This window comes from Gymnogyps californianus, chromosome 5 (assembly GCF_018139145.2).
Source record: "Gymnogyps californianus isolate 813 chromosome 5, ASM1813914v2, whole genome shotgun sequence".
Lineage (NCBI taxonomy): Eukaryota > Metazoa > Chordata > Aves > Accipitriformes > Cathartidae > Gymnogyps > Gymnogyps californianus.
Genome location: NC_059475.1, coordinates 18,752,991 through 18,779,770, shown reverse-complemented (window position 1 = coordinate 18,779,770; position 26,780 = coordinate 18,752,991). Strand labels below are relative to the sequence as shown.

Sequence of the window (26,780 nt, the reverse complement as noted above, 5' to 3'; positions counted from 1 at the left end):
GTGTCCACCAGCACTACGCAGAAGAGAATTCTCAGCACCAACATGAATGTCTTGACAGTCCTTTTTGAATCCAGCAGCTGAGCTTGCACAGGTCAGACATAGTGGCTTCCACGTGCTTGATGACCAAAAAGAAGGTAGCAACTCCCTTAATGAAAAGGGATTATAGTGTCCTCCCTGAGCAACAGCATTTCTTTGTTTTGAGGGTGGGCCGACTGAAAAATGTGATAGTAGTGAAACGAAAGAGTCATGTGCTTTTCCAGTGACAGCCTCCCTCCTCCTCCTTACTTCATGCCTGTGCCTGTGGTGGCTGGTGTTCAGGGTTATTACTTGTTCAAGTTTTTTGAGGGCTGTTTTCCTTATTGTGTCCATTCAGGTCTCGGTCAATCAGCGGAGCATCGTCTGGGCTCTCCACCAGTCCTCTCAGCAGTCCAAGGGTAAGTGGTGCTGCTTCAAGATCTGTTGGTCCAATTCACTCACACATGCTTGATGCTTTTCGACATCTGTTGCTGCAGAGCTGTGGCTCTTAGCTGGGATGTTTTGTTTTTCCTTGGCAGCTTGTAAATTTTCATGGGTGGTGAGGGGAATGTTATTTACAAATGCAAGCAGAAAATTTCTCATAGATGTTCCCTGCACTGTTAGCAGGGATCTCACTGTGCCTCTGCCCTTTTTCAGTCTCATAAGCACATAGAATAACATTGGTATGACTAAACACTGCCATATCCAGCTGAGGTCTGTATACGGCTTGGTTTCACACCAAATATCGGGAACCATTTCACAGCTGCCTTCAATCAGGTCACAGTAGAGCACCAAACCATGCCGGTTACAACCAGCTTGATTCTGTTTGCCTCAGAATAGCTTGTATTAGAAAGTCAGAGAAAATAAATTATACAAATTTAAGGGCTAGCAAATTTAAAAGGAAAGTAAGAAGTTGACTAATTAAGATGAGAAAAGAACACTCAAACCCCTATAAATAAGGTACATTCACATGCCTTATTTAATATACAGTCAACCTAATACCGATACTTAACTGATACTGATACTCAGCTAGTACAAAACATGCTTGATAGCACATCTGTTGCAAAGTTGTTACAGTTTCTAAGTGCAATGACAGAGGCCTCCCTCTCCTTGGTAACTTCTTCAGGGATAAGAGTGAGTATTCCTAGTGTCTGACAAGGTCAGCTTAGTCACTTCAAGACCGCAGTCCTTACAAAAGTCTAGACCTCATCAAGAAGTCTGTAGGGCTATGGCAATCCATGTTACCTAATTGTCTAGCCCAGAGTCTTTGGAGGATTTCTACATGCTTTTCATGACTTCGTGAGAAGATGCCATCCCCCGGTGGAAATGGATATATTCCATGTGTTAGGATATGGTTACACCTATGGATCTACTCTTAGGTATATGAAGATAACATCAGTATTCCAAGTATTTAAAATTGTAATTCCCCAGTAACATTGTGTGTAATTCTTACGCATAAAGACACCTGTCGGTGTTTATAGGCTAGTAAAGCTTCCAAATCCTTGCTTGATTGAACTATTTTCTGAAACATATTCCGGGTTCGTATCAATTGTTACCCTGTTTTGCAACTGGCATAAATGTGTTTGTGGTCTCCTCTGTGTCTTTAACGTGCTAGGAACCAGTGAAGATCCATTTCCTTGTTTCTGCACTGGGACTCCTAGATGTCAGTGGAACGAAGCAGAGGTCTGAGAACTCTTATGCCACTGCAAAACGTACTGAAAAAGAGCATGGAAACAGTTTTATGCACAAAATAAGCATCCAGTGCAGCAAACCTAAATCTTGATCTCATTAATTGATCTCCTGGGATCAATTTCTGACATCTCGGTAGGACTACATCAAAGAATAAGGATGACGGGGTCTGTTCCATAGTTGCTGTATCTTACCATTATTACTTAATAGGCAGTTGATGAAATAGTCTTCAAAGGGATTTAGCAACCAGATGGCATTTTCAGCAGATCATAACAATATTAAGGCAGGTCAAATTTGAGGCTTAAAAGGAAATGTTGGCATAAAAATATTTTTTTTTTAAAGTCCTTACCTATGCTTCTAATAGCACCTTAGATTATTGAAAGAGAACATACTTTAAAAAGCAAATACATGTTTCACTATATGCGCTGCTTAGGTTCAGTTCTATAAGGAATTGAAGTCGACAGCAACTAAGCGTTCTTAAATCTCACAAGATCTTGCTAATGGTGTTCCCCATTGCACCAGCTGAAATATAGACCTAATCTTGTTCTTTATTTCATTATTAAAAATGTGGTAATTAAGGGTGCTGCTTCAGATTCTTAATGGCTTAAGTGGGAGTTGAATTTGATTTTATTTCTTTCAAATTTGTTTCTCAAACCATCATACACATAAGATACAAAAATTGCAAGGAAACATTTGCAGTCAACAGTCTTGGTCTTTTATCCATTGGTGTCATCTGCAAATGGTTAATAGTCAGATGCTGATAGTGACTTCCATAAATTAACCACTTTCCTCATCTTTTCCCCTTCCTTTGTCATTGGTGGTCAGAATTTACCAGCATGGCAGACTTTAGTTTAACTTTACAATCCTAATAATAATACAAATGTTTTGATGTAGTGATTTTCTTTTAATTTTGGTGGCCTAACCCTAAGTTCTTTAAAGTAATTACAAAACTTGATGCAAATTTTAGGAATTAAGTCTTAAATACATTTCTGCGTTTTTTAAATATGGCAACATTGTGTTAATCCATCAAACCCAGAAAGTAAACTCGCTAGTGAGTGTGCTTACCTGGGACTGAGATTTGAGGCATGGTTACGTGTACGTGGTATGTCTGGACAGTGCTTGATTACAGCTTTTAGGTGTTAAGAATTGATAATAATAATAATGGTGATAAATAATTTATAATAGGTAATAATTTATAGAAATCAGAATCTGAGTGCAGACCAAAGCTAAAGATCTTGACTAGTGATTTCTATTTTTACAATTCTGCCAGTACTTGTAATCTAAGGTGTTAACAGCAATGTTTTGTAAGGACATTCGTTTTGTTTTAAATGTGATTTTTAGCTTGCTAATATCCCTTTAAAAGGCTTCTATCCTCCCAAGTCTGTGTATTGCTGTTTGCTGTCAACATATGAATGGTTTCCCAAAATGCCTCTAACGTGTAAATGTCCTTATTTGGGAAAGAAAAAATTCATAATCCCATTTTGGTAACTCAGTGATGGATTATGACCTTTGGTTGTCTTTTTCTTTTTAAACTGTGTCTTACAAAACAAAAGCTCACCCCACCCCCTCTGTAGAATTGGGACTTAATGGCGAATATTGCTGTGACTTTATGACAGAAATTCTGATTATCAAGCTGTCCTTCGATGCGATGAGGGATGTTGCAGGAGAACCATAAAGTCTGATGGGAGGTATCATCTCTTCCCAGATAAACAAATTTGCCAGGCCTCTCTGGAGTTTTTGCTGTAGCTGTTTACAAATCAAACACCAGCCTGAGTTCATATTTTTCTCGTGGTGGTGTGTGCTCTGTGGCCTCCAAGTGAATGCTGAGCAGTTTAACCTTCCAGGCCAGGGGAGGAGAGTGAATGCCCACGTGGCATCACTCTCCCTTTCCCCCCTCTTTCTGCAATGGGTGGCTGCAACTGGGGTGTGCATTAGCCAGAGTTAGGGGTAAAGAGGAAGGAAAGAGGTTCTGACTGGTGTGTGCAGTAACCTGTGTGTATCGCCTACCACTCCGTATGTATCACACACCTGTTTTGAGTTTCATCTCTCTGCTGGGTTTGCATATGGGCACTTGGAGCTGAAAGAGGTGGTCCCATTCTTGGCACATCTCAATTTGTCTGTGGCTTGAGTGGTTCTTTTTCCCCTTCCTCACCTCCCTACAGCATCGTGCTTCTCTCACTGCAGGGCAATCAGAACAATCCCAGAGAGATGGCGTTTCTCTCTTCTTTTTTCTTAGTTACTTTCTTTCATTTTGTTTTTTTTTACTTTTCCTTTGTTTTACTTTTTTTTTCCTGTTGTTTTCCTTTGCTGACACGTGGTTGGTTAATATGATGAAGCCTGTTATGACACTGTTGTTCTTGCTGCTGCCGCCGCTGCTGCTGTTGTTGATTATGCTGTGTTCCCAGCTAACTGCATGTCTTTTTTTTGTTTTTTGTTTGTTTGTTCGTTTTCGTTTCTTTGCAAAATCCCTCCCCCCCACTACCCCTTCACCTCCATCTCTTGTGTCTCCTTGTGACGTGGTGCATCTTTGTGACTCGGATGGATTTTATTCTGACTTTCCTTTCTCTGCTCGCCCGCTCTATGCGTATTTCACTGTTTTTGATGTGCATGGACACTCTGCGTCTGTCTCGTAGCCTATCAGAAAGTTCTTCATCCCCCCTCAGACCTCCGACCTCCCTTTCTCTCCCCGACCCCAAGTCTCCTTGGACCCTGATGCTTGTAGGAACGCCTCCAGGCCTGGACATGTACTCCAACCAAAGCCAGCACTTCAGCCCAACCCAAAGACGCAGACTTTGCCATCCAAGAGCAAATTGGCCGAAAAACCACTCCAGTCTACTAAATCCAACCCACTCCCTACCAGCAATACCAGCGCCCCCTCTTCCCAGAACAACCCTGTGCAGAATGCTCAGGGCCGCTCACCTGGTGCCGGCTTTAACCCACAGCTGGCTGTTCCTAAAATGCAGACCAACCCTATGTCTCCTGTTAGATTGCTCCCTTCTAGTACTGACCCAAGCACCAAATCTATCCCCATCATACAGGTCACCCCTCACCCCTCTCCAAGGGGAAGTCCCCTCCCTACCCCCAAGGGGACACCTGTCCATACGCCAAAGGAGAGCCCAGCAGGCACACCCAACCCAACACCACCATCCAGCCCCAGCATTGGAGGAATGCCATGGAGGACACGGCTCAACTCAATCAAGAATAGTTTCCTGGGGTCTCCTCGCTTCCATCGCCGGAAATTGCAAGGTGAGTACTCACCCAAACATACAAGGTGGTTCTGATTTGGGCAGACATTCAGCAGCAAGTTGATACCTCTCTGTAGCTCTGCAAATTTCATGTACTGAGGGCTGAATATTGGTATTGAAAATGAAAGTGATAGTGTCAGCCAGCCCTAACCCAAGGCACATGTGAGCAGGCTCTGTCATGCCACTGCACCTGCTCCAACAGCATCTCCTGAGCCCTCTTCACACTCTAGCCATACAGCTCTTACAATCCCTGCTGTGGCTCTTAGAACACAAGAAAATTTTATTTTCAGCTTCTCCACTCGTTTTGTCAGCAAACCTAGAGCTCTGCCATTTCCCCTATGGCTGTACTCCGCTGCCTCTCCATAGCCACAGGCTGAGCCTTCTGCTGAAAAAAGATAGCCAGTGGCAATAGGCTGAAATTGTCCTTCTGAAGCACAGCTTGTTTGATCTTGCATAATGCTTTTTTTACCTCCTTTGGTAATTGGTGTAAAAATCTCCTTAATACAATCAGTGGTTTTATATCTGCTGGCCTATTTCAGTTTTCAGAGTCTCTAGAGTGTTGAGATGTGCAAAATTTTCTTCTTCAAGCTCCAGGTGGCTTTTTGCATTCAGGCAAAGGGCACCCAAAGTCACATGCGTTATCCTCAGATGTCATCAGCAGCTATCCCAACACCCAGTGGCTTTACAGGGTACTGGGATGTGATTCCATGGGAAAGGAGGATTACAGCCATGGAAGAGTTACATTTTGAACTGTGACGGTCAGCGACATTGAGATGGTCAGCGACATTGAGGTGGTCAGAGAACTGCAGAGAATTGCAGCAGTGACTGAGCTGCATCCAACTGGGCTTTGAAGCAATTGTAAAGCAATCAAATTGGCACGGTGTTTGGGTCTGAACTAGAAAGCATTGAAGCCAGTGCAAGATTACATAATGATTTAAGGAAGGGTAGGGTGAGCCTTGAAATGCAGCACTTGATTAGATACAGTGATCTAGAGACATATGACCAATGCTCAAATGTCAGAACTAGTCTGCAGAGGCAGTGGGCAAATGCATGAGGGTGTAATGCTAGAATTGTTTCATTGGTATACAAACAGAAAATGGAAGGTGTACTGAATCATCAATTTCTTTTCTCCCTCCCTCTCTTTGGCTGTGCGTGCATGGGCAGTACCTACACCAGAGGAGATGTCTAATTTAACCCCAGAATCATCCCCTGAGTAAGTAATTTGCCAGTACACTACTTCTTTTCCACCACATACCAATGTCATTTCCTTCCCTGAATATCATAGGGTGACATATTCCTGTTCTGGATCAGTATCAGACTGTAACCTGTTATCCTGTGAGTGGGATAGAGATGTGAAATGGTTCTTCTGCTAAGGACCCTGGATAAAATCTATACCTCAGTAACAGCAGTCGGATCAACAGGTGATGAAACAGTCTCCCAGTAGCCACGTCATTTTCTCATGGCTTGCTGAATTTACTAGGTTTGTAACATGTTCTTTCTCTCTTCTTTCATTTGGTTGTCAAGCAGATCACTCTTGGGGAGTGGAGAGAATAATCAATGGCTTATACTGGCACTAACTATGCAATAAAAAGTCTTCCTCTTAGTACAGGAGAGTTTGCATCCTCAGGATAACATGCATAAGCCTCTACTAAGATAATTCAGAGGAATCTTTGGCTGCGATAGTAAATGCAGTGTTAATTCTAGGCAGCAGCACTGGGACATGCAGAAGCTGTTTCATATTCACCAGACTCATTCCTAAAAGTCAGCGTAGATTTCAACCATTTCACTGCACAAACGTGCGTCACTGCGTGGCAGGTTTGGAAGTCCCTGCCAGAGAGTGCTGCTCCAAACGCTTCGTAATATATGCAACAGATGCCAAATTATTCCTTTTTATTTTCACAGCTTGTGTTTGTGCACCCAATGCCCATAGACTTACCCTGCCAACCAAGGCAATTTGGCCTTTTGTCAAGATACTTGTGTGAAATATTCATGAGTTGTAGATGGAAATTTTGGGCCCAAAGTTTTGTAATTGGTGACAATGGTATTGCCTTAACAACTTTACCCAGACCTGGCATTTATCTGTTATAAGATGTGCACACTATATCTAATGCTGCAGAATGGAGAGGGATAAAGACTTCAGGAGAGGGAGAAGTAGGGAATAATAAAGGTTAGTAAAAGAAATCCAGGAAGAAAAATGGAATAAATTGTGTTTTCAACACTTTGGAGCATTTACTAATAGAGAGGCATGAGAGAATTTCATAAAATGAACACATCCTTATCAAAGAAATATATGATACTCTCCTCTCAAATGTTTTTAAGGCCATTAAAGCAGAAAACCTTCAGAATTAAATTTCTCCTCTTCATGCAAGTGTGTTGGTGGAAGTTTTTCTGTTAATTTATTGCCTTCTCTGCTTCCCACTCACTCTTTAAAAGCTGGTGTAGAGAAGTAGTGCCTGTCATTTGAGGCAGTTTGGATGCAAGTCAAAGCCTAAGGCCCTTTTTTCTTTTTCTGTATAATTGCCAAATTAATGAGTTCAATTGGGCTGCACCCTGCAGTAAACATAATAAAAGTAATAAAAAATAATGAACTGGATTATATTTTAACGATAGATGTCTTGTTGCTCAGTGCCCACTTCCACAAGTCTTAGTTTTTCTAGTGTTTTCTTCCTTTCTGTAAGAAATAACATAGCCTTATCAAGAGCTTTATTGACCTCATGGGTTGAGCAATAAATACATGTCCTTGCTCTGATACAGCAATGACTGCCATTCATTTAACAAACCTGATGATTAGGTAATACACTTTGACATGTCTAGGTAATGCTATTCTTTCTCATATGAAAAAATCCTAGAAAATGTGTTAGGGATGACATTTAAAGAGACATAGCTCCAGCTGCTTTAAACCTGCAAAGGTCCATTTGCTTGAGTAGAAATGCTGTTATTTATGCCATGCAGGTAAACCTCTGGAGGTTACCAGATCCATGCGCTCAGGGACAGATAGGGAAGACAGTGAGGCTCTCCAGAAGGCGATACAGTCAGGCACTCTGAAAGTAGGAATTGGAACAACATTATAGCAGTGAGAAATTCAGTGTGAAGTAATAAAGCACCAGCCTCCATTTTCATGCTAATCTATTTGCTTTTTCATCAACTGGACACTTGATTGGATTCCCTAGAGTAATCTACATACCCAGCTTCCCACACATACCTCCTATCTCCCTCCCCCTTAGGCGGTTTGCCATGACAAGAGAAGATTGTTAATTTTAAGTACATTTTTTACTGCTTACAGCCTGATCTTGTGAGATGCTAGAGCATCTCATTCAGGGTGCTGAGGATCCTTGATTCATACCCATTTTAACCCAGGTTAGTAGCACTTAACACCCTCTAAGAGGAGGGAAACCTTTATTGTGTCGTTCTACTCCAAAGCTGCCCCCTCTTCTTCAGTGGGCCTATTCCTTGGGTATATGAGCACAGCTAGTTCTGCCGATTTCAGTGCATGTGTGCTATGTCTTGATTTCTGTTCATTCCAGAAACAGGAGAGACCACTGGCATCTATTCCATCTTATGTGACACCAGCAAAATTATTTAGTGAATTCCAGTGATTTACAAGCTGGAGCGTAGCCCAGGCTATCAGTGAATCTTCCAGAGTCAGTATTACTGGTGATAACCTTGCCGAAGAAACGACCCCAGCTGTACTCTGGAGACTCCAGACCAAGTTTCCAAGCTGAACAAGAGAAAATCTCCCTATGTTCTGGGGCCCTTTTGACCTGTGCTTGTTAAAAGACCTATAAATGAAGGGCCAACAAAACCATTAATGAAAATACAAAAATGAAAAGCCATTTTTTAACATGGCAGACTTGCAATTAAATATGCACAGTTTTTCTAGGCCCAGCTTCCATGTGTGATGTACACTGGGCCCCTGGAGTCCGTATAGCCAACCCCAGTTCAGATTATGATACATACAAGCCTAAGACAACCAGCCATTTTAGATGGATAACCAGGTGCTAATTTACTAATGAGCATAGACCCTTTACAGGCAGGGAGCTATTGCCCCAGCTCTCCAGGGGCTTGCAGAGTTGTTATGGTGTATGCAAGACTCATAAGCTAATTAGTATGTAATTTCCTTTCACACTCTAACCCTGGCTCCTTAACGACCCATTTAAATGAGAGGCCCTTTCTCTTTACTGCTCCCTGTGCTAATCTCTGGCTGACTGGCTTAGTTGCAGCTGCCTGTGAATATTTTAGGGAGTGACAGTTTTCCAGCCCACTTTGATTGAGTAGGGGGCACTGGTTTACCAAATTGCAAGTGAATCTTTCTGTACTCTTATTTTCGGTTGCCTGCAGTAAGTAGAGGCAAATGATTATTTGCACAGCTGAGCAGTCTTCCAGTTGTGGTCTTTCTACTGTGTGCATTAAATGGGCAGTGAGACGACAGTTGTGTGATTCATGGAGCACTCTGGAATGGGGAGTGAGTGCAAATTGCTGGACGCTGCTGAAGTCAAGCTTTGTTCTTTATCCCGAAGGTCTAGACTTCCAATTAGTTTCCTAGTTTGCTCCTCTCTCTTCTAGTCTCTGCCCTTCCTCATTCTGCCTCAGTCTGAGTCTTTGCCGTGGAAAGGGAATCTACTAATAACTCTCTCCAGCTGTTTATTGCTTTGCTGGAAAGCTGATGTATAGTAATCCTTTTTGCAGATGGCTCTACTTGTCTGGAGAGGTTGTCTTCTTCCATTGAGTGGTGAATGTCTGCCAAAACAAGTGAAAGCCTATTGCTTGCCATACTGCAAGCTGGACTTGTCATGGCATTATAAAGTATCCTGTGGAGGAAAAAAACTGCAATCTTTTGGTGGCAGGTCTTTTAATTTCTGACATTTTCATGCTAAATTCTTCCCTGCTAGGATATGGCTGATTTCAGTGGAATTTTCCCTGGGTTTAGGTTGGTCCAGCAATTCTTTGGCTGTATCTTATGGCTGACAGCATCTTCTCTCCCCTCAAAACCACACCTGTCAGAGGTGCTACCTTCAAGTTCTGGGTAGTGTCCCCCAATAACATTCATGTTCCTGCATTTTTCCTTTAGCCTGTTTAACTTAAAAGGGAATGTCAACAAAGTGCATTGAGATGGTGAAACAATAAGCAAAATCAAACATTTGCTGATACGATCAGTGTGAAAAAACAGAGCAATTTCATTTTATGATGAAGCCACCATCTGATGCTGAAAGGAACTGTGAAGTTGGACTGCTGTCAGTGGAAAGCCTGAACTGTGTTTTGCATGGCGTTGATATCTTCTCTCTTAGTACTAAAAATTCATTCCTTTGTAGGATGGCCAGAGTTCACTCATTATATAGACACCCTGAATGGGACTAACGAATGGGACAGTCTTTGTCCTGGCCCTCCGCGTAGGAGTGGGTTTCACTCACTGACAGATTGGAGGTCCAGTGAAACCTACAGCTTGCTTTAAAAAGCAAGATCCTGTGATTGTACTGTCAGCCCAACAGGACACCTACAGAAAAGGAACTTTCCAAGTCCTAGAACACAAAAGGGGTTGAAATGGGGTGGGAAGGAACTTAAATCCCTGTGTTACCAGCATCCGCATATTGTCACGAGAAATGGAGAGATCCCTGGAGACAAACCAGAAATATGTCCCCTGGCTTATGTGCACTTTATATATGCAGTATTAACTGGTATATTGGCTCAGTCAAAAGAGTTACCATTGCTCCTGATTTTTCATTGTTGGTGACATGTGCTGCCAGACTACCACTGTGTGGTCCATCATTTTAACAGTTTTCACTAAGTGAAATGTTGTTCTGGATGTTCTCTGACACTGTTTTCCACTTACTGTTAGTATCACATCTGGAGTGTTATCAAAACTTCCTTGTGTGTTTTTTGGTATTTTTTCTAGCTGGGGGTATGTAAGAAATAGTGCTCAATATTCTAAACTATCTCTTTCTTTTCATCACGTCAGGCTTGCCAAAAAATCCTGGTTTGGTAACTTCATCAACTTGGAGAAAGAAGAACAGATTTTTGTGGTCATTAAGGACAAACCACTAAGCTCCATTAAGGCTGATATTGTCCATGCTTTCCTCTCGGTAAGTCACCCCAGCTGCCTCTTGGAGGCATTGCTCACTGCTCATTTGCAGGACTCCTTGTGCCATATGTTACTGGGCAGGGTGTCTGCTCCTTCAAATGCATCCTCTGTGGATTAAATTTACGTGGCCTGTTGATTCAGGCCTCTGCTGGACTCCGTCTGAATTTCTAACTGTAGATAATACTCTCTAAGGTGAGAAACGATTTCAGCGTTCTTGGCAGGGTCTCCAGGTTGCCAGTGCTTGGAATATCACTGCAGTTAGAGCACACTGCTGGTGTGGTATCAAGACAGTGATTTGCTGCTTTGTCAAACTAACCTTACAGTCACCTTCTGGGCATCAGATTGGGTCTCCCTCTGCTGGGTACGCCGTCCACCACTTTAGTCAGACAAAAATCCTGTCTCACATCTGCATTTGTTACTTTAAATCTCCTCTTCAGTGCTATATGGCAGAAAGAAGGGTAGTTTCCTCTGGTGACCGGAGTATCAGTTGTTGCAAATGTGTTTTATTTACAATCTAGGAAAGCAGAGGGAAATTGTCATTTTTTCCTATAGAAAGTCCTTATTCTCACTATCTAGAAGTACCAATGAAGAAAAACTCAGCACAGTAAAGTTAATTTGAGAGATTTTTCAATTCAAGGTAGTTGACAACATAATTAGACTTTTTTTCAATAGAATTAAGAGAAGGAGACTTAATTTCTTATATAGTTTGTTGAATTGATATTGTTTTCCACAAAATACTACACTCCTTTTTAGTCTCTATGACGCTGCAATGAATTTCTTCCAAAAAACCAGCCATAATCCTTTTAACTGTACAGGCATACAAGGAGCAAGTGCAGTATAGTAGCAAGCATCAGGCACTCGTATCCATCTCAGATTGGTTTGAAGCAGCCATGTTACTGTGTCAGTTTCATGCATTTAGCTGTGCTTCTGGGTTCATATTGTGGCGTAGTGTGCACTACTGTCTATACTGGTGATCCTGTGCATATACCACATGTGTGGGTTGAGGTGTGATGTAGTGATTTGTGTGCAAACCCTATGAATCGTCTCTTACAGCCAACTTCAAACTTAAATGCATTGTCACAGCCTGCTAAGTAAGTCCTTAAGGTCAGCTTCTCAAAGAACTCATCTTCATTTTTCCTCCTAAATTAGAGGCCAGATTTCCAAGTGATTTTTTTTTTTTTAAATCGGGTCATTTATGAAGCAATACATAGAATGTGAGTATGTTAAATTTTGGCAGGAACTGTGAATGGTAACTGCTTGAAAATTAGGCAGTCATGAAATTCTACCACGAGTCTGAAGATACAGATGTTCAATGATACCAGAAAGCTTCTCAGAGTTCTTTTACATATTGATAGGAGTTGTGGTTTGGGTACATTATTTGCAGGCATACTTTCCCTGTGGATATCCCAGGCACTTGTCTAAGTGTCTGCTCCGTGTCCTGGTGTCTATTTGTATTCATAGAATCACCAGACAATTGAGGTTGGAAAGGACCAACCTCAATTCCAACTTCCAAGTTGGAAGCAGGAGGTCTCCTGCTCAAAACAGGATCAGCTATGAGATCAGACCAGGCTACTCAGGTGGTTTTTTATATCCATCTTATACCCCACTGACTTTCCTGCCCCCTCCCTTAATATCAGTTTTCACTCAGCAAAAGGCATTTCTTAAAACTGGTAGATGAGTAGGAAAAGAAAGACTGAGTGTATGAAGTTGTGCAACATGTGTAAATTTATGCTGGGTATTCCACCAATATTCAACCTTTAAATTTAGGTCAGTCCTGTAAGGGGCAGTGCATTCTTCTGCGGTGCCAAGCAACCTACACTCTTACTGATTTCACAAGAACACTCTGTACGTTACAAATTCAAGTCCAGAAGCAAATCCAGCAAATCTTATCCACTCTGGAGATGTGTATTGTTCTAAATCAAATTTTGCAATTTTTTTCCCTTTGTGCACTGGTTCTACTATCTCCTTCTACCGACCTGTTTCAGATTCCAAGCCTCAGTCACAGTGTCATCTCACAGACAAGTTTCCGTGCAGAATATAAGTCCACAGGAGGTCCTGCTGTCTTCCAGAAGCCAGTGAAGTTCCAGGTGGACATAACATACACAGAAGGGGGAGAGGCGCAGAAGGAGAATGGGATCTATTCTGTCACTTTCACACTCTTATCAGGTAACCATGGCAAAGCTGTAAAATGGGTGCAAGCTGACTTTGTCCTTGCTGATATAGAGGCCTGCAAAGAGGGCTCTGCCAGGGGAAAGAATATAACTGTCTTGACCTCAGGGGAAAATTCAGACAGGGGCAAGGAGGACATCAAGAACAAAAATGTTGTTGGTAGTGATGGAAATGCTGGGAGAGAAAGAGATTCCCAAAGAGGTGAAGTTGCCACCACCACGATTAGTTCTAAAATGGCTGCTCTGTGCATCAGATTTGACCTATCTCCCTGTACTGTCTCCTTGTTTCACTCAAAGGTCTCAGTGGGTTTCTTCCTTCTGACAGAAACATGCAATCACCCTTTTCTTCTGGGTGGCCATATGCCCCCCACAGGGGTTAAAACAAACAAACAAATGAACACCCCCCCTCCTTTTCTGTCTTTACAAAAGGAGCCCAGAAGCCATCCTTCCTCCTGTTAAGTCCAGCACACCGCAGTCCCTATTAATGTGGGGACTGCATAATACTTCCTCAAAGCTGTGCCTTTGGCTGAAGGACAGATACACTGTCAGTATACTCTTGGGGACAAGACTGAAGGGAAGATGTTTGTGATCCTTCCCCTCCAGCCTGGGTTGTATGAGGATTCGGCTCCCGCTCCTCTCACAGCCATTTGTGCCTCTTCTCTCCTCACAGGTCCAAGCCGTCGTTTTAAGAGGGTAGTAGAAACCATTCAGGCACAGTTGTTAAGCACACATGACCAGCCTTCAGTGCAGCAGTTATCAGGTAAGTAGTTTCTACTGTTGAGCACCTTGCTTCAGCAGGGACAGGAAGGTGAAGTGCCTCTCAGTACCAGGAGGCTGAGGGAGGCTCATCCCTCTGATCACAGCAAAAAACAAGCTCCATTCAGACAGAGCAGTAACTCCCCGCACCCACCCTACTCCTCCCTCTCTCATTCCTACTCCAGTGCTCCCAGCGCATTCCCCAGTTGAACAGCTTCTGCCCTCCTCCCACCCAAAGAGCCATTTGCCCACTTCTCCATCAAAAGCTGCATCATCAGTAGATCTTCCAGATTTTCTCCGGCTCCAAAATCTCCCAGAATAGGGACATGCTCTAGAAGATACCTGATTTTCAAATGCTTCAGGTATGCTTTAGAAACCTCCAACTTCAGAGGGTCCCACAACAAAGTTGAGAGCTACTTTTAACTTAGCCATTAACAGCAGTATTTTCAGATGGTCAGAAGGTGGCTAATAGTTTCCAGTAGTGTGATCAAATTCTTGGCCTAATACTGTGGTAGCACAAATCATATACTAAGGTTCTGCAGAAGCTATATTTTATCTATTTTTAAAGTAAATTTCAATTCCTCACGGTGGTATAGAAAGCCTTACATGTGTGACCCTGTGCAATGACATCAATCTGAATCTGCAGGCAGCCTGAAGTGATAATACAGAAACTGGCCTCATCCCACCATTATGTAACAAATGTTCACTCTGAACACTAGTGATGACACACACACACAAAAAATATCAGTGTTAACTCTTCTATCCTTTAAAAGGACAGAACAAAGAAGAAGGTGAAAATTGAAAACTTAAGGAAGCTTAGCTATTGGCAGTGCCTCAAGGAAGGAAAAATAGAGAGAAGCAGAAAGAATGTACAGATACAAGGAGGAAATAGGAGCAAGGCAGAGAGCAGAGGCTGCAGGAAGAAGACAAAGAGGCAGGAGGAGTGGGAAGAATTTTCCCATTGTATGATGATGAAAAGGTAGTAACTAAATATTATACATAAAAGCCAAATTCTGTGCTTGACCTTTGTGTGAACAAGCCAAGACAAAAGTGGGGGAATGAAGCTGGCATTGCATCCTGCAGTTAAATCCCAGATGTCCTTGGCTTATTGCACATACGGGTTACATCCTTCTGGTCTAACAGTGTGGCTTTAACAGCTGAAGATAAAATAACTCCATCTAGAAGAGTGTATGCTTGCTACATGACAGAGAAGTATGCTCAGTTCAGGAAATATTATTTTCTGCTTTGCTTTTGCCCTCCAGCACTGCCTGACCTTCTGCACGCTGGATTGCAAGGGTGCCCAGCACATGGGTTATTCTGTTAGGAAACAGGAAAGGTGAGGATACTAGAACTATGGTTGATTCAGGTTTTTGCTGTCTGGACTGTTGAAATTAAATCAAACTCAAGGAAGCAGCCAGAATTTTCTGCCAGCCCTTCCTCTTGGGAAATGCTGGGGCCAAGTGGGAGCGAGGGGAATTAGATAGAAAAGCATCCTTTAAGTCTGGTTCATATTACCCCTGCTGCATGAACAATGTTCAAGCATTCCTTGTTTCTTAGGGAAAGAAGTGTACCCTTACCTTCTGGTGAGGAAAAAACTGTTAAAAAAGTAAATAACATGCTGATCTCTCTTAACTTCTTCACCCTAGTATGTGCTAGCTACTGAGGCTCTCTAGAAGGACTTGGACGCTGTTGCACACTTGCATGTGAAGCAGGCTTTCTCCCCAAGAAAGTCATGTTATAGCAGGAATAAAAACCATTCATCTGACTAAGGCTCAGGGAGATGTTTAGGGCAAACTGTACTGTGAGACATGTATCTGACTTAGAGTTTTGCTCTGGTTCTGGAATGGAGAAATCATATTACAGACACAGAATCTCTTTCTGCTGCCTAAAGGTACATGAGAGCATGTCGTTCTAGCAGGGAAAACCCAGCCTGACCTTTAACACCAGAGTGGAACGGATAACTCCACATGGAGCAAAACCAAAATGAATGGGCTCTTGAAACTTAAAAATGAGAATTCCCTAGGCCAGGGAGTTATCCAGGCAAGACAGCTCACGAGAGACAGGGTGCCAAACTGTCCTGTATCGTATCACCTGACCTGATCAGGAATATGCAAGTCTCTTGAAAAAGAGAGAAGTAATTCAACCTGAAAAATTTAGGCTGGAGCAGAGTACAAGGAAAAGAGAAAAGGAAGGGGAAAAAAAAGGATTGTTACCAAGAAGAGACAACCTGTGCATCAAAGTAAGGAGGCCCTGTGGTTCACATCCCCAGCCAGTGAGAGAGTAAGGGGAAATAAAGTGATAAAGGGACAGCAAGAGTTCACATTCAGCACCTTGCTTAGCTGGGTGGCTGTGGTAGGGAAGATGGGTGCAAGAACTTCCTAGAAATTGCCATGGGGTTACTCAGCATTTCTCACTAGAAACAAGGCAAAGTCTTCTCTGTCTCTCTTCTCCCATATTCCCAGCCCTGAACACCTCACAGGAATTGTAGTGGTTGGACTTCGATTCAGGTTCATGGTTTGAGGATACTCTGTAGGCAGTCCACTCTGCAACAGAACAAGCTCACTCACTTTGACTCTCCTCCTCCATAGCTCTGAGGATACTGCTGGCTCTGACCAGCAATACTGGCCCAGCACTGGAGATTTTCCTAGCTCATTGTGCACAGACATATCCTCTGTGCAGTTGTCTCCCCTGCCTTTTAGTTCAGATGTCATTACAGGTGGGATGATGAAAACCATCTATGAAAGGTGCATGCATGTAAAGTGAGACCTGCAGAAGAGGAAGATTCAATGAACACAGTAGAAAGCAGAACAGCAAGGCCTAATAAGCATATGGCACTGATAGTCATTCTCTCTCCTGCCCCTCTTTGATCTGTTTATGCAGCATGCCAGCCATCTAAGCCGGCTTGCCTGGGTTTCAGAACGCACTTTCCTCTTTCTCATTTCCTCCAGCTCACAACAGTGTTTGTAGACGTCATGTTGCCCATGCATCTGTGTGTGTGTATGTGAGCCTGATATGTACCTGATGTAGGCAGATGTGTTTCTGTGTCACACTTGAGCACCTTATAATCTCCCTTCCCCCTGGATATCCCTCCATTCACTTCCATTTTTTCGTCCTAAGACTGGCTGTGCTTATTTCTTATCGCATACTCTGAAGCAGAAAAATAGCTTCCCTCCCTTACCTGAGTAAGCGTGTAAATAAATGAAATCTATCCAAAAAGCTAATGTAATACTTCTAAAATCCGCTGTCCAGTTGGCCAAATTTAGTGCAACGTATCAGCCTTCTATCTTAATGTTTCAGGACATTAAATCCTCTGTGGTATAACTGCTGAGACAGTACCAGGTCTACAGGCTCATGACTGGCATAGAACAAGTAGATAGGGATTGATTGTTCATTTTTTCTTCCCAATGAAAGAACTAGAGGCCATCATATGAAAGTAGTGGAAGCCATGTACCAAAAAAATATTGGAAGGCATGTCTTCATGTAATGTAAGACCTGTGCAACTCCTCGCTGAAGCAGGTTCTGAATGTGAGGAGCTTGCAGATGCTCATTTTCCTGAGTACTTCTTACTGACAGGGAGGCTGGACAACTCGCTGGAAGAGAAATCTTCATGAGGATTGCTAAACAGAGAAACCGCAGCAGGCTCTGGAAATCTCTGACCTGAACGTGGTGAGAGAGTGAGGCAGTGTTAGGAGGAAGTGTTCTGTATGCTTGGCCTGCTGTTACACTCCTGCATGTCTATGTGTGGCTGCTGATGGAGACAGCACTGAATGGTTTTGGCCTTTGATCTGAACTAGAATAGCTGTCCATGTGTTCTTGTTATTGGTATCACAAAATCCATCAAGCCCAGCAAGGCCATGAAAGGACAGTCCGTTTTGCATCAAGAGTATCGCTGTCTATGAGAGCAGCTGGCCTTGTCTCTCATCTGTATGGCTCTGTCCAGGAGCCTTATACTCAGAATCTCTACTTAGGTAATCCCTGGGCAGAACTGCCCTTTGGTGGGATAAAAGGATCTCTCTTCATGGAGGAAAATATCTCAGATTTGTGCCTTTGTTTCAGCCCAATACTCTTTCCATTAAATCATAATCTGTTTTCCTCCAATGCCTTTGCACAAAAGAGTAATAGAAACAGCTGGTGAATAGGGACATGCAAAAGCCATCTGTGATCATTCACAGGGTATCAATTTTTATTTCCCCAATATTTTCTTGCCTCTTTGGGCTTTGGTTTTAAGTGTGGTGTGCTGCATATTCTTATTTTTTCCCATTTTCCCATGTTCTGGGCAATCAGTAATACTGAAATAGCCTTTATAACTTCTTTGTAATAGGTTTTCTGTTTCTTTATTATATTTATTGGCTTCACTTCAGATTTTAACCATTGCCATCTCAAAGTTCAGAGCATCCCAGTGTTACTGCTGGAAATGCCTTTCATCAGTATAAACAAGTGTTTGGAGACCATATCCAGCTTCAAAATAGGGCAGTGCAAATTCTTGCTCATTGTGTGTATCTTCTGTATAGGCACCCAAGCTCTCTTATTGTGCTGGTGTACATCTCAAAAAGCAAAACATGTTCATGTGACTCAAAAAACTTTGCTAGAGTATTGATCTGTGAATTCTGGGTGTTCATCTTTATGGCTCACAAGAGCTATAGGTTGGCTAATTTGCTACAAAAAATTAGTCAGAAACTTACTGTTTCCAAATGTGCAAAGGATTTTATCATCAAGACAGAAAAGGGAGTCAGGAGCAAATGAAGTGCTTTGCAAGGTCAGCTTCCAGCTGCAGACTCAAAACAGGGCTATGCAAATGCCAGTTTGGAATTGGACCGCAAGTCAGTTTTATCCGGGGCTCATCCAGGTACCAGGTTTATCTTGTTTCCTGCATTCTTGTGCGATTCTTTGTGTCTTACCACACGTGTAGTATCTGGGGCAATCACTTCATCTTGCTATCATGGTTCCCACCTACAAAAGGTGCCATGTAATGCCTGGTTGGATTGGCAGAGCACTGTTTTTTTGCTGAACAGCTTTAGTATTATTACTGAACAGACTTCATTAAAATTAACTGAGTAGCCCTGAAATAAAGCATATAGAAAAAAGTCCAAGCTCTCCAGAGTTTTGATAGGAGAACAGTGAATTTCAAATAAGCACCCAAACACTGGGGAATTCCAATCTAAATGATAACTGCCTTGGACCAGAGGAACTGGTGGCTCCCTTGACATCATCTCCCTTAATGGAAATGTTTATTGGGGACTATGAGCATCTGGCAGGAGATGCTCAGTGCTTTCTGGGATCTAGCCCTGGATTTGGAGATCTCAGAGGAGCAGCTGTTTGGGTGAGATTTCCTGGGCTGGGACAAGTCTCAGTCTCAGAGATATCAGAAGCATCACAAACCAGGCAGCTTAATTGTGAAATTTATATAGGATAGAAACACAGAAATTAAAGAAAAAAGAAAATCAGGAAAGAAAATTCAGCAGACGACTAGCATTTTTTAATGGATTCAGAGCTTGTTTGGCCTTTTGAAGGAAGGTCTTACTTTAACCAAAGCATTTGCCATCTGTTAATGAACTGAAGTGGGTGTCATTTATGAAAGAGTCTTGGTCAAATCCAAGTGTGAGTGACTGCCAGTAATCTCTATGAAATAAGGAGTTGCCTTATCATCAGAAGGATTGAGATTTGACACTGCCACTATGCTTTAATTAAAAAATTAAACAGCACACATATTAAAAATGCAGTTACATGACCCATCAATGCTTCTCAGACAGCTAAAGGCCTTTGGACCCTGGCTTTATTCACCTCACATAACACCTGGATCCCACAGTCACTGGGTTATGGATTATTATCCATGAGCAGAAGCTGACTGCCAAGAATCTAAGACTTTCTAATTAGAATGAAAATTCTACTTTAAAATGATGAAATATTTTATCATATAGAGTATTTACTAAAGCAGGTGTTCAAATATGATTAAAATGAGAGAAGTATTAAAGTAATTATAACAGAAGCTGAAGACATATTAACTCTGTTAGTCTTTCAAGCAATGCAGTATGAGCTACTGTTTCTGGTGTGCTCGTGTTTGCTATACCTTAGAAATGGGGGAAAAACAATCTGATTGTGTCTTGGAAAGACATTAAAAATAAAAATAAATTCCTGTGCAGTCCCGTTCCTGGGACTGGCCATGGCAATATAGAGAATGCAAATTATAGTTGCACGTAAAAGTTTTAAGAAAGACAAATTAGAGGTTTTATTAGTATTCCTTTGATATTTTTCCATGGTCTTATATTTCAAAAAAGGGTTTCTGTTTTTCCCTATCCATCAAAACCAACTCTATAACCTGCAAATTTAGTTTTTTAGGAACAAAATGGGGTACAGAGCCCAAGATGTTATGCTGTCAAAAAGCCTATGTTACAATCCTTTTTTTCTGTTGTAGATCTGTCAGTTTGTATTCTAATTACACGATTAATGTATGTAGACCTGCTACACAATTAGCTTTAAATGAAATACTAAAAAGAGCTATGTTGACTGCAGGTGGCTTAGAAAAAAGACAGTATTCTGAAGTATTAACTTAAGGAGACATGATTATTTTTAATTTGTTAAAATTAACAAGGAAACAAATACCAATTTCAGGAGAATCTTAGTAAACCAGCCACAATGTTTACTTACTCTGACGTTATCCAAATACTACCTTTTTTGTTGCCAGACTGCTAGCGACTGTGTGGCCAGTCAGTCTGGATACACTTGAGGGGAAAATTCCAGGTGTTGGAGGTGGGAGTCAGAAACAATCTTTGGTCATATTTGAGACTTTCCTTGCTCTTATGTGTTTTTTCAAAGCGTAAGTTCTGCTAATGATTGGGTGAATGCTCTGAGCTCTACCACTATAGATCTGTATTACACTGCATTACAACAAGGTGTAGTTGAGTCAGAGGGGGCTGGACAGGAACCACTAAAAGGCATGAGACAACAAACTTCTCCAAGTTATTAAAGAAAAAAAAATATACAAACTCGTGACTGTGACTTCTGGCTTAATCAGCAACTGTAGGCACTTCTTAAACCTGTTAGGCACCTTCAGGGAGAAATGTATTTTGGGAGCTTAATCTGCCTTCACTCAGTCAGACTAGCCAAAGAATTTCAAAGGCAGGTAAACTCCTGGCCTCTCTGACACCTCTGATACCTTGTTCCAGTTCTTGAATCCTCTCTTCTCCTTCACCTCCTTCCTTTTTCCCCTTTCTCCTTCTCTCAATCTTGTGCCTTTTTGAGAGACCTTCCATGGGTATCATCTCCTATTGACCTCTGCCAGCCCGCCTCTAACCTGGAGGAGAGCATATAACTGCTGCTTAGATGCTTTGACCAGTGTCACTGTACCAAGCACCTGCCCTCTCTACTCCATGCTTTCTCAGATGATCTATGTAGCACAGGCCTGGCTGCATCAGAAAACATACATATCCATGCTCTTCTAGTATGAGTTCAGCTTACCCAAGCATATCCAGCACCCCTTCCCCCTTTTTTGAAATTACTTTTCTCAGTATTTAAGGGGAGGAATGCAGAGAAATTATCCTTCCCTCTCTCCTGCAGACTTTTCAGCAGATAGGGAGTAGTCGGAGCTTCCTAGCAGTTAGGGATTTTCAGCATATGTGTGCATGTTTCCAAGAAGCCTATTTCTTGAATACCCAAGTGTTCATTGAGAGACCAGGCAAGAGGAGATCTGAGACTGAACTGAGTGCTTTAACTGTTAGCCACTTGCTCAGCAGCGAGTGCTCCACATTGCCCAGCACTCATCGACGCAATGATTTAGATCCCAAATGCAAGGGAATCCTGGCTGGCATCAGCAGGTCTGGCTCGCCAGCAGGTTCCACATGGAAGTGTCCAGCTGGGCTGGTCCTTTCTGCTTTAAAGCTGACACGTAGAGCTCCTTCTGCTTATTGCACCTGAGTAAGAAGCACTCAGAGGCTGTGGCAATGGGAGCTATACACAAAGTGGACACTAATGTCTTAGGGCCAAATTTTGCCACCCTTTCCAGAAGTAATTCTATTGCCTGTGAATAGTGACGTTGAAAGCAAGAGGAGTAAGAGACTACACATGAATGAGAGAGGCAGAATTATGTTGAGAACTTGGACATTATCCTTTGGGGTCTAAAAGATGTTTTTGAGCAGTGTTCTCATTGCATGTCCAATAGCACAGTGCTGCATTTCCTCCCTCTCCAGGTTTTTGATGTACGTAGATCGGCTGGCTGGCCATTTCCTGGCTGTTGCAGGCTAACTTGCAAAGCTGGCCAGGTGAAACAATGTATTCAAGGCTTTTAGTTTGCTAATGTGGTGGCAGAGTATTTCCCACATCTCATAAATACCTATAGCTATGATAAAGAGGTGAGTGGAAGCAGCGGGACTGAAGCAGCGTCCACTCTCAGTCACAGGGCCAGGTTTGCACTGGCATACAGTGGGTGGCAGAATTTGGCCTGGGTTGTGTAAAGACCAAGATGTGTATATGTTTCCTGCTTCAGGTAATAATGTGCTAAGTTACTACTTTATGCACAGAGGTATGGAAACCTTTTTTTATGTTTTTCCCTCCCTCCCTCCTCTTTCCATTCTATGATCCAGACACCACTAACTGTATGGAGTTGATGACTGGCAGACTTTCCAAATGTGGTAAGAACTTCCTTCCCTTCTGCCTTTTCTCCTTCCCCAGCCCCTGCTGAGCAACATAATAATGCGCCGTCCTGTCCCTTCCACCTGTTCCCCTTCCCTATCCCTGCTCTCCCACGCTCTTTTCAAGACTACCCACCCTGTAACAGCCCACTATGTCTTTCACTTAACTGGTGGACACAAGCATATACCCCTTATTCTGTTCCTCCTCATCCATGCACAGATACACAGGCTCCACCACAGCTTTCCCCTTCACAGTACAAGTGTGTGGTGTTGCACTTGAGATTCCCTCCCTCACTGTAACCCAGGCCAGTGATTTTCTTTTTCTTTCCTGTTTTTTTTTCCTCTTTTGTTTACTTGCTGCCTTTGATTCATGATTCTTCAGTCCCTTTTCTGCAGTGAAGCTGGATGCTGCCCTGCTAGCTGCTGTCGCCCTTGGTTTCCTGCTATTTATTGAGACAGGATTGCTATGCTATTTAATTCCATTTTGCATCCAATCCCTTCTTCCCCAGATATCCTTGGGGTAAGACCTTTTAAATCTTCCATAAGACACACTGCATATTATCTGTCAGACACTTAGCTAGTGTAAATTTTCATAGTTCCAGTCTGGTCTTGGGGAAGGATGTTGTGTCTCTAGCTGGAGGAGTAGTGAACCTATTGCAGATTCAGAATTTTGCTAGGAATGAGGAAAGAAAAAGTTTCCTGCAAAATTTGCAGCTCAACTTGCTTGGGGTTCCGTGAGTTTTGGTTAACTTGTCCCTTGCCTTCCCTCCCCTCTATCCACACATGGACTGTATTCTTTCTTTCATTACCTGTGCCCCTACTGACTCCTCCAAATACAATAGTGGAAATACCCGAATACTGTATTGCCTTATTGCTTATATCTTGTACAGAAAGTTCTCTAAAGAGAACTCTGTTCTCTTTAGATTTCCATTCTGGTATCTAGGTTGAGTTCAGATATCTCTGTGAAAGGGAACACAAACTGTTGAGGAAGTGATCACTGAGCTAGTACCTCTCTCCAGCTGGACCTGCGACTCCTTCGTCATCTCTTCGTAAACTGAGGAAAGTTGTTCTGGAGTTGTTGTGGAGTCTGTAACAACAAAGGAAAGTTGTCACGGTGGAGCTAATATTAGGTTTAGGCATGTGTGACTGAGGCAAAATTTGGCCCGTTTCCTGTGTTTCAGATGATCTCTTTCCCTTAAGTTGCAGCTTTGCTGGTGGGAGTTTTTCCTTTGCTCTGAAAGGAGCTTGTTTGATTTCTTATTTGAGTTTTCTGGGTTATACCATTTCTGATCTCCTCATGAAGACTCATTTAAGTTGTAGGCAGACCTCCAGCTTCTTCCTGAAGGCATCAGACACCAAATCCCTCTTCTCCCTCAAGCCTTTGTTTCTTGCCTGGATCTGGCATTCACATCATACGAAAATACTGAAATGGTGATTCTACTGATTGCTTGCAAGTTAATTGAGCTATACAGATAATCAGCCAGCACTCTGCATTCTCTAGATAGAGAGCATTACTGCTCACTCCCAGTTCAGGCAGGCCCTCCAGCTGTCAGTGTCAGCATCAATCCAACAAGGGACAAGGAGGACAAGGTGAAGGCCAGCAGGGAGACTATTTTGTGGCAGCTACAGCACAGACAGAACACATATATATATATCCAGAGAAGAGAAAGGATGGGTTATAGGGTTTAATGGAGCTGCTTCCTTTAAATCATATTCCTGTTGGTGTGCTCACACGCAACATAAGCAGTGGTGACTGCACGATGCTGAATTCCACCCTCCTATATGAGTGAAGAGCTATTTCGTCTGCAGGAGAGCTCACCCACAATTTAGCCAGGGGAGTGAAAGGAAATTATGCCAGCATTTAGCCTATTATTGGCAAACTATCCTCTATGACTTTGAGGACAGGGAACCTCCTGTGAAGTTGACACAATGTTCATCTAGTAACAACAAATAGTGTAAGAAAAACTATACTATGTGGGTTTTTTGACCTCATCATTGTTCTATATTCTGAGAGTGAGCACAGGGCGTCACTTTTGCAAAAGAGTTAACACTGGAGCAGGAAGAGCTAATCAGATGCTTTATGCCTGGCTCAGCCATGTGAAAGCTCTGGTGGGAATGAGGAATAGCTTTTCACCCACTATAAACCATTGCATGTTGTAATTAACAGCAAGGCAAATTTATTTAGTCCTTTAAATGTTATCTCATCATCTGCTAGCAGTGGTCATCAATCTGACAAGTGATTTTGCATATATCCATTGGCATTGAAAAACAAGTTAATGTTGAACAGCAGAGCTATGTCATAGGAGCTGCCAATATCCAAATGACGTAACAGCTGCTGTATTAACCCTACCTGTGCACACTAGAAAACTGCTGACAACTCTTAATATTTCACAATAGAAGAAAATAATTTGGCTCATAATGAAGTTGAAATGCACGTTGGGGTGGAATATTTTATGTTATGTTTCCACCCATTTCAGCAGGGGAATGGGCATTTCTATTGTCAGAAAGACTAAACTGGTTTCCATAAAGTCTTTCATATCTGTTCATAAGATTAAATTTATCTTGTAAAAATTAAAACCTTTACATTTAAAATGCAGCTGTGACCTGAAAACTGCCTACAGGAGTGATACCTTCCGACTTAGCTGATCTATTCCTTGTGTGTATTCAGAGCCAAATCAGTTTAGTGACAAATAAGCTTTACCACTTTATGTGCTGCCACTAAGCCTTATAAAATCAACACAGCTGTAAAAGAACAAGCTGGATTCTGTTTCTTTTGAGGCAGGATTGAGAGAACTGTTTACTGCCATCTAATCTGATATTTACATCTATCTTACTGAAGAATAGGTTGTATAATTGACAGTGAGGTTCTAATAGGTTCTGCAGAGCCTTTAGATTAAAAAAAAAATCAAGATAATGCACAAACTGGAACGCCCTCCAGCTTCAACCGCAAAGCTGGGAATTAGAAAGCAAGTATCACTGTAGATTAAGCACATTGGCTCTGGAGCCATTGATATACACGACACAGAAGTCCATGGTGCCATTTCAGTAGTCCTTGTTCAGAAAAGAGTCTGTCTTTACAAACTTTAATGACTTCAAGTCCTTTAAATAGTGAGCTGAGAATTTCTTTGGGTGGTTGACTCAGTAGTAAAGCTGGTGTATAGCCTTTGATAGCTCCCCTTCCCGGCCATCCCCAGTTTTTTGTTAGTAAGTATGTTTTGCCAAGGTGCTGGCTGCTGGCAGAAAGCTCTGAAAAGCCTGCCTTATTCTTGAGTTTACCTTCTGAGAAGCACCAGGGAGCCTGTAAACTTTCCAGTCTCCACACTGTAGCTGTCTCGGGCTGAATTTTATTTCCAAGTAAGGCAATCTTTGCTTGTTGTTTTCCATCCCTCATGACTCTCAAGAAAGTCTTTGGTTACATCAGTGGCACTTCCATGGAACTGGGTGATGATAAGAGGAGGAAAAGGTTAGTACGTTTAACTAGCGCAGCTCCACTCAAATCATGCTATTGTGTTAGGCACTGCACAAACGTACGTTCCTGCAAAGTCTTAGACCATAACCCTGTGACAACAGGCTGGCCAGAAGACCTCGTGTTTATTCTTAAATATCCTGTGTTGCAGCTTACAATTCGAAACCTTGATTCCTGGCACCAGAGTTAAATAAAAAGCTTTACAGATCCTTGTGTGTACCAGTGGCTATCAACAAAATGATCTGATCAAAGCAGAAGCACAGCAAATCCACTTGCCTTTCATATCTTTCCAATGTACCTCACTCAAATCTCTTGCTTCCAGTGTTTAGGACTTGACATAGCTTCCTATTCAGAGCCATGTGACCTTGTCCCCCATGGCCAATCATCCTCTGTGCACACAGAGCAATTGCACTGCCGTAAAGGCTTCTCTTCATAGCTCCTTGCAATCACAGTTTGATTCATACAGACACAAGCCCATGTCAATAGCATCCCAAGCTACTTGAGAAATTAGGAGACATTTTGTAGTTTAAAACTGATTACATCACGTTTGGGTTGCAATTGCAGCATGTAGCTTTGTGAGTGCTAATTTAGAGACTGTTGGTGTTACTAGCAGCAGCAAGTGTCTGGATTTGGTGCTCTTGGAAGTGATCCTAATCCTTATTGGCATTAATTAGAGTAATCCTGCTTCTCACAAAGTAGCTGTTTGATGGAAGAGGAGGTTGGTGACTTGCATTCATGAAG

The 26,780-nt window shown here is 42.3% G+C and overlaps 1 protein-coding gene across 1 annotated transcript in view; it reads left to right on the top strand.

The window, feature by feature from the left end:
• Nucleotides 1–26,780, top strand: part of BRSK2 (BR serine/threonine kinase 2) — a 326,522-nt gene that overhangs the window by 291,913 nt on the left and 7,829 nt on the right. The window contains exons 15-21 of the mRNA XM_050897207.1: nucleotides 374–434; nucleotides 4,743–4,950; nucleotides 6,114–6,162; nucleotides 10,903–11,026; nucleotides 13,011–13,191; nucleotides 13,864–13,953; nucleotides 22,526–22,573. Coding sequence (XP_050753164.1) covers nucleotides 374–434; nucleotides 4,743–4,950; nucleotides 6,114–6,162; nucleotides 10,903–11,026; nucleotides 13,011–13,191; nucleotides 13,864–13,953; nucleotides 22,526–22,573 — 761 coding nt within the window. The remainder of the gene's footprint in view (nucleotides 1–373; nucleotides 435–4,742; nucleotides 4,951–6,113; nucleotides 6,163–10,902; nucleotides 11,027–13,010; nucleotides 13,192–13,863; nucleotides 13,954–22,525; nucleotides 22,574–26,780) is intronic.